The following is a 15996-nucleotide window of genomic DNA, read 5'->3' on the forward strand; positions in this document are numbered from 1 at the left end:
GTTGGTTATTTCTGTGACATGTAATCCCAGAGAGCCAATGATGAGTAATCAGGGCTGTGTGGGGCAATCGTATCTGTGGCAGTATTCTCTTGTTCTTTTCTCACAGTTTACTCTTCATTTTCTGCGAATTTATTTAATTTTACTCCGTATACCGAGCGCAGTCACCACAGGACATTGATACTGGGAGTCAACCACAGAGAGGGCTAATTGATAAACTGTCAAGCAGACAGAGGCCACTGTGAATTTGTGAGCTTTGGAAATACGTCAGTCTAGACAGAGGGATGGTTTTAAGGTTCAGGTCCTTCAGGGATCCTGATAAAAAACAAATCAATTAAGGCTAAAACTATTGAAACATCCTTAACTAAGGTTCCATTTACATGACGTTTCAAGTGAAAATCCATTGTTTTGGGGTTTTTGCTTCAGAAAAGTAATGCATTTGCACAGCAACAGTAGAAATAATGTAGATAGCATGCCAGGCCACGAGTTGGCGGTGTTGGTTGTGTTTTTAATGAAATCACACACATGCATGCAGAGAACAGTACACTAAACATTAACAGAAGAGCACACAGACAACCATATAGATAGATGACGATGAAGATGGATTTTTTTTTTATTATTATGGGTGACTGTCAATTATGTCAATTAGTGACTGAAAATGTAAACAAGGCTTTTTTTCCCCATGACAACACATGTTTATGATTAGATGAATATAAGGTTGATTAGATCCAGTTACTTTTTATATACAAGATAGCAGGAGGCAACATATGAAGACATATGCACCAAATATTTCAAACTAGAAGAGTTTCCCAGCAGGGGAGTATTTTTTCCTTTTTACGGCATATCAAGCTTAACAGCCATTGACATTATGAAGTGTTGTGTAAAAGATAAGAAAACCTGATTTTCAATAACCCAACTTCCAGGATTGCGAGGGAACAAAGTGGTTTGACCCCTATGTCGCGGGTCTCACTCTCTTGGACTTTGAGAAACTCTTTCACAAAATGAAACCTTCAATAATGGCGGTTAAAAAAAAAATAAAAAAAAAAAAAAAGTAGAAGTCTGCCGGCATCAACACCATGGGTTTTGATAATAGGCATTTTTATTGAAGACATTTTCACATGTCTGAGTGCGGAAAGGGACAAGTGGAGGTTATTAAATTAATTACTGTGGTATTCCATTAAAGTGTTTTGATTTTGTGATGCAGGCACTCGTTCACACTGCTCTGCTGCTGCCTGAATAGGACAGCATCACTGACAAATGTTACATCTGTGATTTTCTTTTTACTCTAAAAAAGAAAAATCCTCAGTAAAATAGGAAATAGGCCACGAGACCTAGCAATAAATACACTGATGCAAAAAAAAAAAGTTTAGACAACTGTATTTGCTTAACTTTTACAGTTTCGTTATTATATTATTCAATTATAAAAATGTTAAACAGTCAAGTGGTGAAAAAAAAAAAATGAAAAAAAAAAACTGACTTCGTATGGTATTAGTCATGTTGTCAAGACCGAGATCTCTGCTTGCAGTCAGTTTTACACTGAAAGCGATAATGAAATGACACGCGAGCTCATATTCATCCAGGGATGTTTTATTCATGTTTGTGTCAGTGTTTGTGGCATAGTCATGACACTGTTGTGGCAGTAGTGTGCACACCCCTTCGACTAAACTGTCACCAAAAGTGTGGAAGGGAAGAGCGAGAAGGAGGAGGAGTTGCGAGAGGATTTGAGAGAAGACAGATTGAGGATAGAGTGAGTGGGATTGCATATAGACAAGGACAGGGAGAGAACGCAAGGTGAGGTGAAGCTAAAGAAAGTCAACAGCGGAATGGGCGTGAAACACAAAACTTGACGTCTAAAAAGCTGCAAGCGTATGCAGCTAAAGTGATGACGGCGGAGACGGGGAGAGCAGGACGGGGCTGTAAAAACAGCCAGGAGCATTTAACAAAAAGAGATGAAGCACTTAACGTTCATAAAGGTGAGATGAAGTTGCCCAATAATTTTTTTTTAAAAGGCAAGCGGAGAGAGGGAGGATGGTCAATTAAAGCAGAGAGGGTGGTCAAGAGGTCGATCTGAACAATAAAACCTTGATGGAAGAGAATATGTTGTTGCAGCAGAATAAAATGCAGCAGTGGACTTGTAAGTATGTAGGAGGTGAACTACTGGGTGTATTATGTTCGAGAAAAAAAACTCACTCCGTGGACTCATTAGCCTTGCAACGTATGTTTCGCAGTATAGCAGGTAAAACACAACCGCTGTCTGAAACCCAAGTGACACGCAAACCTGCACATAAAAACACAGCTTTCTATACCTTCAAACACTTTGGCGAAAGGCTGGTCAAGAAGGAAGCTCACTTCATTTGATTAGTGCCTAACAAACCAGCAGATCCACCTGCTAACAGCTGGTAACTGCATACTTCAAAGGAGGGACGCTCCCTCCACATGCTGTCGCAGAGCAGGAGAGCCGCACCGCCGCTTCAGCGCCGATACACCTTTTGGTATTTTCCCTCTGATGTGCTGTGCTATAGCTTCGCCGTTGCCAAGCTGGTCTGACATTTGAAGATCTTAACCTTCATGTCCATGCCAGACATGTTCTCCACAGAGCAATTTCCCGCTCCATCCACTGCAAGCAGCACCTTCAATGAGTCTCCTACCAGAGCTGAAATAACAGGGGGAGGAAATATAAGGTATGGCTCACGTATAAGGCTGGCTAAGCAACTTTTATAAGAGAAAAGTTACGATTGCCAAACAGATTATGTGTATAGATCTGATGGTTGGAGACCAATTTTGTGATGATGTTCATTCATTTCGATATAATTACTGTGATCAGTGAAGTTGCAAAGTTCCACGTTCGTGCACTTTTACTTGCTTCTTTGCAACACTTGCCAAAAGAGAATCCAAAATGGAAATCTATCTTAGCCAATCAACTGTGTTGCACCATTATTTATTAATTGACCTCCTCTGTTGGAGTACAAACCACTGAAGAGGGAAAGTTTGCGGGAGTTGCAGAGAAAGGGGTCGACATTGCAAATTCTATATGTGAAAGGAAAGGCACAGTTTCTCTCCTTTACTCATTGATGCCGTTAAATCAAAAGAAGCAAACTGAATCACATCTATCTATTGTATTGACGGGTAGTAATGAGTAAATATTCCTGAGATCAGTGGTTTTCGAGGTTTGGGGTGGGCCTCCTATAAGGGAGGCCAGGGAGCATAAAAAAGAAAATCAGACAGGAAGAAAATCCTTGGGTTCATGGGGATGCCTTTGCCCTGCCTGACTTTTAATTTGAAGTTTTGACAAGAAATCTTCTCAAGAAATTAGTGGAACATGATACTCTTATCAATACAACTGAGAAACACATTTACTGAATTTGAATTAAATGTAAATGTAATTACAAGTATTTTTTTTTTTATATATATTTATGAGACTGATAAGGTCAAAAGATAAATTTGTCTCAGTCAAAAAGGTTCTGCTGCACAGAGCACACATATCTCATACAATAAAAATGAACATTCAGATTAAAAATAAATAAATAAGTGAATAAAAGTGAATAATAAAAGTGCATTGCATCAGCATGTTGGTTAAAAACAAAAGTGTGATGTGCAAGCTCAGCATTATGTGTATAAATAGTACAGAGCAGAAGACAGGCCGTGCACTGTAACACAGCTGGCTGTCTGGATGACCTTGCTGGCTTCCTGTCTTTCTGTTCATCCTGGGTAATCTGCTCATTAATGAACTTCACTCACAAAGAAAGGGATGAAGGAGCGCTGGCACCTGTTGTGTTGATATAGTGGAACCCTGTACTTTCTTCCTGAGTTCAGTAGAATGTGGTCAGGATGCAGGGTATTAGAGGTATCTCACAGAATATTGTCTGACTGTCTGAGGCTCTTGAGGAGGGTTGTATCTCAATTTTTCACTTAACAGTCAAATTTGAAACCATATTACAGGAATGACTATTATCAAAATCGTATTGTTATAATGTTATTGCCTATTGATCCAAAATAATGTATCATAAATTCAAAACAAGGTGTGTGCGCACACTCCCTCACGCACCACTTAACTTGTAGAGAAGGCAGAGCACCTTACAGAGGAAGCGAAATGAAGACATCCTCGATGGATGAAAGTGTTTTAAGAAGCCACAATGCCTTACATGCACGTTGATTCATGTTGTAATTATTTTGACTTACCATCACTGAGATGTGGAGCAGGTGCATGTGCTCGTGCAGGACGTGAGCGGGCTCCCGCGCCGTCGGCTGCGTCGCTTGCGGCAGAAGCTCAGACTCGGTCATGGACACGTGGAAGTACAGCGTGCCATTTTCCAGCCACTGCTGCTTCCAGTGCACCTGAGAAATATCCTCTCCCGTACCTGACATTTCTGAGGAAAACAAAGAAAAAGAACAGAGGGAAAACTATTTAACAGATGAAGAAGAACAAAAAAAACAGGGCCTCTGTCTTGGACTGCCTATTAAATCAAACGTCTTCCTAACATTATGATGTGAACACTTCTGAGAGAAGCAGCGAATAAATGTGAACACAAAATAAAAGCAAAATCCGAAGAAAAAAAAAGAAAAAAACAGATTGGCTGCTGGAAATCAGATGAGGTTAGGCATTAGTATTCTGGTGCAGTTCTCTGTATTTGTGCACATCAATAGTCTGCTGCAACAACTCTGAACTCTTAAATAACTGGACAGATTCCTTTGATTGTATTAATTCTATTAGCTGCACAGCCGGTTTGGTAAAAAAAAAAAAAAGACTGTTAAGCCATTACATTCATTGTTGGTTTTGCCATCTTTATGATAACAACTTATTTACTAAAGCTATTATTCAGTAAATTGTTAAGACACAAAAAGAATAAGTGGCAAGGATTACAATTTTTTTAGCCATTAGGGTCACAACAGCACTTCAATTACAGACAAAATGAGTCACAGATGGAGGGAAGTTTATCCTGGTTAATATCCCTCTGTTTACTTATTCAGGCAAAAAAAGACAGACAAAATCTCTGCAAGTGGGAAGACAATTAAGCTATTAAGCTAAAATAAATGTATATGTCAAGAGCAGTAGTAGAGAAACTGTCTCATCATTCAATGTCCCCCTCTTATCTGCATAAATCTCCCTCCCAATATAAAACGATCAGCTCCAGGCCACACTAGCATTAAGCACCGAAGATCAAAGAAGAGCTTGAAGCATGTAAAGGCAAAGGACTGGGATGGGGGAAAAAAAAAGAAAACAAAAAGAAAAAGCGCACCCGATTGTATTTTATAGGCCAATGGAAACAGGAGATGAAAAAGAGCAGGAGCCTCACCAGTTTATCTCGATATGGATCATGGCACAAGAATCTAACGCTATCAAGTGGGAGTGGCTGTTCAGTAGAGGAGTACTAAGGAGCCTCGGGGAGCCTCAGATTGCTAAGCGTGATACTGTATTTGTCATGTGGCCGGGTGACAAGGGCATAGACATCTGCTGACATCTCCTATCAGCGGCAGGTAGCAAATGACAAATGGCTTTGGGTGCAGCTGGTTATTAACCTGCTGACTGCGGGTCAGAGGACGTGGGCGACAGGGGAGGGTTACATGAGCTGTGCTTGGTGGTGCCACAGACTCGCAGTGTGGAGTGTGCGCAGAACAGACATCTTTTCAGGGAGTGACAGAATAGATAATGATACAGCTCGTATTAACTTACAACTTCACTGGAATTTGACCCGGAGAGGACATCTGTTATCCCCCTTTGTAACCGAAGAACCGTGACAGTGATCCCCAGGTACTGCTGAATGTGCATCGTTGACTCAGCAGATTTATGCAGATTTTCTATGCTGACTGAGCTTGGAGATCCGTCTTTGGCTCCCCGGGTCGCTCTTCCCTGCTTCACCTGTCCAGCCTTGTGGGATGATCAGCCCTTAAATCTATGACTGGCCGTATCATCTGTTGCTGTAAAATTAAAGTGATATACTGATATACTTGGATTTTTGATGGCCTTTATTATTGTCATAGGAGTTTGTTGGGATTTCTGCACACATTTTCAGGCTTTCTTAGATCATGTAAATGAGGTCCTTGTCAGGATCGTTCTTGCCATTTATTTGACACCGTTCTCTTGTTCTGCAACATGCTGACTTTCACAAATTCGTAAAACATTTGGACAAAAACAGTAAGATCTAGTCAATGATGGATTGATTGATCGCCAGTCCATCGCAAAAAAAACAGAGACACAACTGACATGCACATGGAGAAGACGCAAACTGTGCAGGCCTCCAAGCAAAGATTCAAACTGGAAATATTCAAACTGTGAGTCAATGCACCACTACCTGGTTCTAAATGTATACATTATCATAAATCTTTCACTCCCTGAATGTACAATAGAAATGTTCTCAGTCTCGCAGCAGACCCGTGAAAGGTTCTATACTTCTGCTGACGACAGCTCGTGATAAAATTTTGTAGGGTGTGAAATTTTTAAATGCCATAACCGCTGGCCGTTCGGCTCTCTATGTATAATCTCTTTGCTGAATACCTTCTGCTTGACCTTTCACCTTGACACGAGATAAAGCCTCGCTCGCCGGGCCAACGGTGACGTGCTTCCAGCTATCTGCGATGAATGGAGCTCATCAGGCTCCGGACAAATTCGCTGTGAGATTTTGCTTACATGCTTTGCACATTTCAGACGGATTTAAATAACTCTTTTTATTCGCGACAATGACACTTAGTTTGATCCAAATTAAAAGTGATTTTTCTGCGAGGAACCAAAAAGAAAACATTGCAGCAATAGCTGCAATCACACGCAGGAGGGACGGACAGTAATAGAGTTTCTAAGGCTGTTATGTACCTTTGTGCGTTTGTTATGGAGATGAGGAAGCTCGGTAAGTAGTCTATTTTTAAGACAAAAGAATGCCATGAGTGCGTGTGTGTGTGTGTGTGTGTGCGTGTGTGTGTGGAGCCTACGTGCGTGTCCTTGTCTTTTGTGCTATGAGGCTTGTCATTGGGCAGTAAGCCAGACGTTAGTGGGATATAGGTGTATGGCCTGAAGGTCTACTTGTAATTAATTAGAAGGAACATTATTAATTTGTATACTGTCGAAGTGAGACTGAAGCTTGTGCAAAAAAAATGTCGGCAGTACTCCCGGATCAAATCCAAGGGCAACGCAAAGAAATGCCACGATGAACATTTCACGGGGAGAAAAAAATGTCTGCCGCGATCGCAGTGAGGTTCGTATCCGGACGAGGTAAAATAATCTACCACACAAGCTTGTATTTTGTTTGGGGGTTATACGCAGTGTTGACATGAAGTTGGAAAAGAACCACAAGAAAACCAAAAATTAAAAAAAAAAAAAAAAAAAACCTGAAGGCAATTTATTCAAAATCGCTTGTAGGACAATAAACCGTGAGAAGAGGTTTGATCATCCATTTATTTAAATCTACAAACAGACCGTAGCGGCCTATTTGCATTGTTTAGCTCATTAATTAAAAAAGGGGTAGGCTTTACATTATTAATGACTATTTTCAAAGTGGGAAGCAATTTATCTTTACCACTACATAGGTTTACGATCCCATTCCTGGATTGTCCATATTGCAAGCTACTGAAAAATAGCAGTAAATATTGATTTTTTTTTTCTTTTGGTTATAGGCATGTAATTAAAGCAGTACGTTTTCACTAATAATCAGTTTTAAGAATACATCCTCAGGCGTGTATTTACAAAGTACTGATGTTGTGGATTTTTTCCACTCTGTAGAAGTATCACAATAAAACACAGTGACCGATAATCAGACACATGTGGGTCTTAATTACAGCAACAACATTCTTCCTGGAGGGTGGCGGAGAGGCGGATTTACGACCAGAGGCTTTCCATCTCACCGCTGACAGGTCACTTCTGTGAGTCTCTGAGTAATGCCTGAAACTTTGAGTGCTACACGCTACTCCTGACGGATGGGTTGAATTCCGGTAATAAACGTCACTACGCTGCTGTGTGTGTACACCACAAATAAAGAAAATATCCTGATCAATCTGAATTAGACAGATTTTAAAAATTATTCTAAAGCAGTGGCGCAAATCTAGCCAGAGCTTAGATGTTAAAAATATATAATGAAGTAAAACACAGTGAGCTTTGCAATGAGATCATTTTTAAGAAAGGGAAAGTCTGCAACACTGTGAGATCTCTGTTCAAAACCAACAGTGGCAGAAACAACTGTGAAACTTAGTAATGACCCCGGAGACCCCCTGACTAATGATAAAGAAGATCTAAGTTCAGGGAAAGTCTGACAAAACTGGCTTTAGATTGCTGTACCAACAAAGAAAAAAAACATTGATTTGGTCTCTTTTGACTTTTCTTAAAGTTTGCGTTACAGTTTGTGCCAGCACAACTGGAAGCTTTTCCCCAAATCCTTGATAAAACATTTCACATTCATGGCTAAATCCCCTCTGAAAGCACTTGATATATAAGTGAAATCTATTCAACACTCAAAGTCAGCGGGAAACTTAGCAGGTGTTCACATACAGTGCGTGATCGCTTGTCCTCTCACGACGTTTCTCTTCCCTCTAATTTTCACGTGTTTCTGCTCAAGGATCTTTCATCTCGTCTTTACAAGATAGGACTGGAAGTGCTGAGTTAAATTTTAGGTTTTACTTTAAATTCCGCCTTGAGCGAGAGTGATTTCCTCTCAGAACACCCACTCCTTGATGAGACGTGGCTTTCTGAAGGAGAATAAGTCGTCCACACAATGAAGACCCTCCTGAAGATTTGCATTCTACTCTCACACTCGTAAGTGCCCATGTGTGTTTGCAGAGGATTAGTGTAACATCGGACAACACTGAACACAGATCTCTCCATTGTCGGTGAAGGTTTTATTTGAGTGGTTTGTCAAGATCCGTGGCTGTAATACACTTATCTATGCTTTGAATGGATAACAGAAAAAAAAAAAAAAATAGCCACAAAAAATAGCTTCTGAAAAGGGCAGGAGTTTGTCTGTGGGCAGAAAGGGAGCCGCAAAACTGACATAAAGTTGTCCAAATCTCACAGAACCGGGGGAGATCAAAGACAGAGCAGGTGGTCGAAGGTTGGTGGAGATCAGGGGTTTGAACTTGAGGTACTGGCATCACCTGGACTGCAACCGGATCGGAATAGCAAGTAGAGGCGGTGTGTGGATATTGAACAGATAAGAATTATGAGTAATAGGAAAGAAGGATGAAAGAAGGTCAACAGCAGTAACACATTAAAGGTGTCAGGAAAGCGGGTGACATAAAGGAAAAGGCAGAGGAAAGCAGGGTAGATGTGATGTATTTGATGGAATAATGGTAGAAGAATTTAAAGTTACTTTTTTTCATAAATCAGAGCAGGAAAAAAGTGAGTGGATGAGAATGCGCTGAGAAATGGAGGAAGGGAAGGACTTTGCTTCATTGAAATGGCAGCTTGTGTAAAGCAAAATGCTGAAGATAGAAAAAAATGGATATTGCATCTAAAATATATGTAATATACAAAAGAAAAATAACAAGATTCAGTGAAAGGAAAGGCAATTTCTAGAACTTGTAAGGAGACATTTCCCTGAGATGATCTTTGGAAGTGAAGCCTACAGTAAGTGGAGATGATAAGGCACTAAATTTCAACCTACTTTGCTCAGTATTTTTACCAAAATAAGCAACATTTCATAATGAATAAGGGTAAAACTACTTCTACAACGGTGTACTTTCTGGTTTTGCTTCTTAACTTTTCAATCAATATTTCTCTCACAGTGAGATTTCCTACTGCGGTGGCGCGCCGCCACGAAGGATACCGAGGGAACCACAAAAATTTTACATTTCACTAAAAGTCTGAACTATAATTTTACACAAAACCCTGTCTGTTCTTTTGTCATCGGGTGTGGCGAATTGGAACATATTTCAAAGGAGAGGGACATACCAAAAGCTCGATTCTCCTCACAAAGGCTGCAAAGGCTACAGGGGATGCAGACACAGAGGGAAAACTGCAAAAGAGTCGACTCTGGAAATGATCTTATCCCACACTGCAGCGCCGGCTCTTCCTGTGTGACTGGAGGCGCTTTCGGAGTAACCTCTTCAACTCTGCCTTCAGTGGGTACATCATCATTACACAAATTCACAAAATACGTCCCCAAGATGTGACCAAACTGAGAATTACGCTGTTCTGGAAAGGCTCATTTACATTCGTCCCACCGACAGTCGTTTAGCTAAATGGCTGAATCCATACTTGTCTGCATAGATCTGCGGACGTTCGAGAATAACAAAGGGTGGCGTACGTTTCAAGTGTTGGCAAAACTGTCGCCGACAAACTGTCACGCTAATCATCACGTGCAGAGAGTTTGTTGTGACAGCCCTCAGGTAGGTTTACACCGCAAAACGCAGAAACCTCGAGGTACGAATGGGGCAGTAATGGAGATTTATCTCCTTTAGAGATGAGGAAAGTACCTCGTTCTCCACAGAGGGCAGACTCATCTAGATATCCACCACACTTGGACATTTAGGACGAATAACACTTTCAGTTATTTAGTACTCTGCAGCAGGGGCTCGGCTCGTCCGCGCTTTTCTCCTTCGCACCAGCAGCAAAATTCTAGATGAGCAAAAACTCAATTTACCAGTTTGACTCACGGAAAGACAACAAGCGAGATAACTGTTCAGCAAATAGAGGCACAGAACAAAACCTGGATAGATTATTTATAGAACAATCACAAACTACAACGAGGGCAGGAGGTGTCATTCAAAAGGTGTCATCTTAATGACTTTTCAAGATTTTTAAAAGATGAAAACAAAAAGAAATGTGTTGATGAGGTGATGGCAGCAAATTAGGAAAAAAATATACATCAAAAGGTTTCCCTTCTCTGTGAACAATCTGTTATACTCCTCTTTCCTATGCAGGTTATGTTTATTAAAACGTTTGCTGACATAACTTTTCTTTGGGAAAATTGCTTTTCCTTTCACAGATGTTATGTCGTTTGCGAAGTAGATAACTGACAGATAAGTGAAGTCGGCACTGAACAGATAGTAGAGGATGTATTTCTATCTTCATGCACTTGTGAAAATGGAGAAACTAAATCTCCAAGTATGCCAAAAAATACCCCCAAATGTAGCACTGATCTTTGAAAAGAAATCCCAAACAATAATGAGATCAGATTATTTCACTTGTTTTTGTATTTTAATCCAGTGTTATATTAAAGAACTGATTGGGAACACGGTTAAAGCAAAAGTCAAATATGAAACAATCAAAAAAGAAGAAGAAGAAATATGAATTTCTTTTGTAAATGTGCAGATAAAACATTGGTTCACCATGACTTGGTGCTTGCAAGCATTATGGGATGGAGTTGCAAAAAATGATCAATTTAGTCTTCAAGATTAAACTCTTTTTTTTTTCCTGAATGGCAAAAACAAGTTTCACAGAAAGTGTTTATAAAGTTATTATTTCATCTTGAAGATATTTTTGCACACAATAATAGCAAAGCTCATTATTTTTCAGTAACTGATGAGACTTAGTAAATACGTAATTTTTACATATATCTATTGTGGATCCTCATTTTGGGTTCCGTTTGAACTACATAAGTTTGTATTCTGCTGCTTTATTAGTAATGAAAGGCATCATTATCATTGCTGTACATGCACACAGTGTTGGTTTGAGCAGAAATCTTTGAATTAATGCAAACAAGCGCAAACTACCGTCTCCCTCTGATTATTACAGAAAATTCACAACCTCTCTACATGGATGTAAGTCAATCCAGTTTGCACAACATTTTTCGAAGGGAAACTGAAAACTTCTGCTGCATTTTGGGTGTCCGTTCACACGGTAACGGTACTCTGTGCCACTTTATAGCTGAGAGTCACCCATAATAGCAATCCAGCTCCGTCCCTGTCCATACGATTTACAATGTACTCTCCACTGTTGATGTTTACTGCCTTGTCTCTATGAGCATATGTGTGGTTTTATTACAAAAAAGAATGATGCATTTCCATTTGAAACAGACCTTAGTTTCTAGAGGTTTAATTCAGGGACATAATGTATTCAGGAAAAAAACAGTTTTCATCCTTTTAATTTCAATGTAAAATATTTTAAACAATCATTATGCCTGAAGACTTTCTTTAAAAAAAAAATCTGAGATTTAATAATTGTTTGTAAACAAGAGTAATAAAGGCAATTACTATTCCATAACTACTGAAAAATTAAGGGGACATACAATTGCTACAAACTGATGGGTACAATCCAGGTGAATTTGATTCTTTCTAGTGAACTGACATTTTAAATGCGTCAGAGAACAGCGTACAGCAGAGCAGCCATCCTTAGCAGTAGCAGCGACTAACACGAGCTCTGTATCATAGTAGTAGGTGACACTAACTGAAGGTTACATGAATGCATGATTTCTAAATTATAAGCATATTTCATATTAAGTGTAGCGACAACCTCAGTTACTGCTGTTTTGTTGTATTGAACAGTTCAAAACTGGAGGCAAGCTCAGTCTGACCTTGTGTGAATTTAATGGGCTGTTTCATCCTTTTCACCCAAGACAGTCGCATTACATATGGCCATGGCCTTCATCAGTTGCACGTACAGTATGTGCATTTTTGTTTTTCTCTCATTAAGTATTAATGATCTTTTGCAAGGAAAGGCTAATAAACCACAGTCTAAACAGAAAACGCAATTGCAAACATACTAAAGGTTGTTTTTTTGTGACATAAAGATTGCAGTAGGATGTGTTTAGTATCCATATCAAAACCTCTTGTACCAGAGTGGTGGGTTATCCTTGCCATTGTTTTTCATTGACAATTGCTCAGATTTGATCCTAACCCATAAAAATATAAAAGGCCATATCTGAAGTAAAGGCACCTAAAGACATAAGATATATAACATACTGAGACACCTGATGTCTTGTGCAAATACCTTGATCATTACAACTGAGATCCACCCTGAAAATGACGACAAAGAAACAAAACGGAACGCGAATTGGCTTGAACTAGAAGCTCTTTATAGAGAACAACAGGGGGAAAGACTTAATGATTCCATTCAGACACAAACCTCCACAGATCATGAACAGCTGAAAGAAAGCAGGGATCCTTTTTCACTGGGATGGTTTTCTGATTCACAGCTGGAACTCATTTGAATAGAATATCTCTGAAACTCCAAGAGCCCACAGAGTCAAAATCTAATTCAGTGTCAATGGACCATCTCCAAAACGTATTACCTGAATACATCTTCAATTCCATCCGCAATGGTTTTATTTCCAACTAGGGAGATAGTAGGATGTTTTTTTCTTAGGAAATATTTGCATTTTCTTCCAAACTAGAGGTGATGCATTATTTAGTTCAGACTATAACTAAAAATTCCAGCATATACTGCATTTCTTTAAAGGGGAGATGATTTGAAACAGTCCTTAACATCATTATTCACCGCATAATCTGTTTTTTTTTTTGTTTTTTTTTTTAAATGAAATCTGATTCGGTTGGATGGACGAAATCAAATTCCGCATTGGAATATATTACAAAATACACACTCGTGCATACATACTCCTTGCCTACACAAAGACACATGTTCCCAAAAGTTGGCATTAATCAGTATAAAGGTGATCATCGCGGGTGCAAAGGCAGCGATTGTGCGCGTCTGACAGCTAGTGACAGTTTGTCAGCTCTGCAACAAGTCTGTGTCATCAACATTTACCATGATGAAAGCTGGCACCCTAAAGGCACTTTGCTGCCTGTCATTACACATGTGGTGGAACGTTTCAGTCTTCTCCCGGCTGTACCCCGCGTCTCACCGCTCCATAGTACAGGTGACAACACAATAGGCAGATGAAAATTCAATAATTCATATGAGAGAATGAGGATGGATTCCTAGGTTTCAAATGCCTCAGCCTCAAAATGAAAGCAAGGGCAGAAAAGGAGAGGTGTGTGTGTGTGAGTGTGTGCTTGAGTGTGTGTTCGAGGCAGATAGACAGACAGAAAGGGGAACAGGAATTATCAGTCTGACACTCATCAAAAAGTATTCAAGAATATTAGCATACCTCCTAGACACTCACATTCTGCCTCAAAACATCTCTGTCAGCCGTGACAATTGTAACCTCTACATATTTTCGCTTCTGCTTCACACCAGTGTCGACTGTCAACAGGATTTGTTCATCAGCAACAAAACAAACAGGTTGAGAAAAAAAAAAAAAAGCTTCCTTGATTAGCTATAAAAGCTCCTGATGTCAGAACCTCCCAAAATGCTAATTGCCAAATGCCATTTATAATGACCCGATAAGGGCTATGGAATATTTAGACAAACACAGGATGAGCTGCAAAAGGCATGCGGGGCTCCCATTCCAATTTAACACCCGTGAAACTAAATGCCACCCTGATGTCTCATTACAAACTCTAATGAAATAGCTGCCGTTCACATAAAGACCAATGAAAATGTACATAATTAAAAATGCATCAAGACTTTCTATTACTTCTTTTTTTTTTCCTCCACAGGAAATTCCAGAGCAGTGTTTACACAGACCAGGCACACATATCTTTAAGTCAACTCCTTTTTTTTCCAAGTCGTTGAGAAAATTCATGCATGGAAGAGAATGAATGTGCGCTTTTTCCTTTTCTTTTTTTTTTTTTCAACTCGCTTGTGAAGTACAAGCAATTGGATTTACTTAGATTTACTTGATTGCTTGATTCAGTTAAACTGAATTATCACCCCCTTCAAATTGACTCATTGTGTTAAAAGGGCCGGCACTAAAAGGGCTTTTTCACCCTGATCCTCCTCGTGCGACTTTCCAGTTCGGCAGTATTGTACATGAAGCTTTTTATTCTGTTCTGAGACACAATAACTGGTTAACTACTCCATACATGCTCGGCTCAATTTTTGTACGGCATGTCTCTCTGTGATTTGTCCTGCGATCAGCAAACCTGTCCCGGGCACATCTGTCATCACCTATAGTCAGCTGAAATGAGCTCCAGGTTTATTTCCTACCTGAAAACCTTCGACTGGATATTCCACAAGTCACCTCAGGGCAGCCCATGATGTCTAAGTCCACAACCTAGATTCATATTTCAGTCTGGCTCCTTTTCAGAGTGACGATATCCACACATCAAGCAACACATTAGATATACGTCACCGGTAGTTGAATTCCTTTTTAACCATAAAAACCATTTTCCTGTTGTTGGCATTATATCTATGAGATTTTGGTCTATACTAACATGTTGACAGAGATTAGTCATCAGCTGAACTTCCATGATGCGATTTTCTCGTACCACTATGTCTCAAAGATTGTCTTGTCGAATGAATTGAAATTACAGGCTGAAATGTTGTGACTCACCATTTATACAAGGCAGGGCGGATCCACCGCTTTTGTATTGCTCATGCCACAGTCTGACCTTACCGTCTGAATGCGGCAGCAGAAATCGAACGGCCTTTTCATAATCTCCTATTGTCCAATTTAAGGGAGCCTTGGTGAACTTTCAGCATCAGCCTCTTATTTTTAACTGACAGCAGTGGCAGACAGGAGCGGGAAGTCCATCAGCTTCAAGGCCCCCTCATGCTGTGCAGTCAGAGGAGGTCCTCTGCATATTTAAAAGCTAATGAGTTTGTTGCCTTTCTATCACCTCTAATCAGCCTGGCCATTCTCCTCTAACCTCTGGCATCAACAAGGCATTTTGGCCTAAAATAGAGATGGATGTGTGTGAAAATCCAAATCGATCAACAGTTTGGAAGTCAATTAAATCCGCCTTCTTGGAGATTCACACAATTTCCGATTTCCACATACCTAAATACATTGATTATTTATTTATTAATGAGTAGCTGAACAGATGTACCTAATAACGTGATCAGTCTGCATGTGTGGCGCCTATCGGCTGAATTAGAAGAGAGTATTAATCAATGCGGCATAATGATGATAGTTGAAAAACGTATTCCTATAGTCTACCTCAAGCAATAAGGAAGGAGGTAACACTGCAGGTGATTTAATCAAGACTTCTAATTTTATCTTCACATCTACATTACAGAGATCTCTAATGACTATTTACGGTGTGCAATGGGCAAAAACAAACAGATTAGGAAGCAATTGA

At 39.8% G+C, this 15996-nt stretch overlaps 1 protein-coding gene across 1 annotated transcript in view; it reads right to left on the reverse strand.

Moving 5' to 3' along the window:
- The window catches only part of astn2 (astrotactin 2), a 261407-nt gene that overhangs the window by 207305 nt on the left and 38106 nt on the right, over nt 1-15996 (reverse strand). Inside the window, exon 2 of the mRNA XM_030085456.1 lies at nt 4177-4364. Within this exon, the coding sequence (XP_029941316.1) occupies nt 4177-4364 (188 nt within the window). The remainder of the gene's footprint in view (nt 1-4176; nt 4365-15996) is intronic.

Source organism: Salarias fasciatus (assembly GCF_902148845.1).
Source record: "Salarias fasciatus chromosome 7 unlocalized genomic scaffold, fSalaFa1.1 super_scaffold_4, whole genome shotgun sequence".
In the NCBI taxonomy this organism is placed as follows: Eukaryota; Metazoa; Chordata; class Actinopteri; order Blenniiformes; family Blenniidae; genus Salarias; species Salarias fasciatus.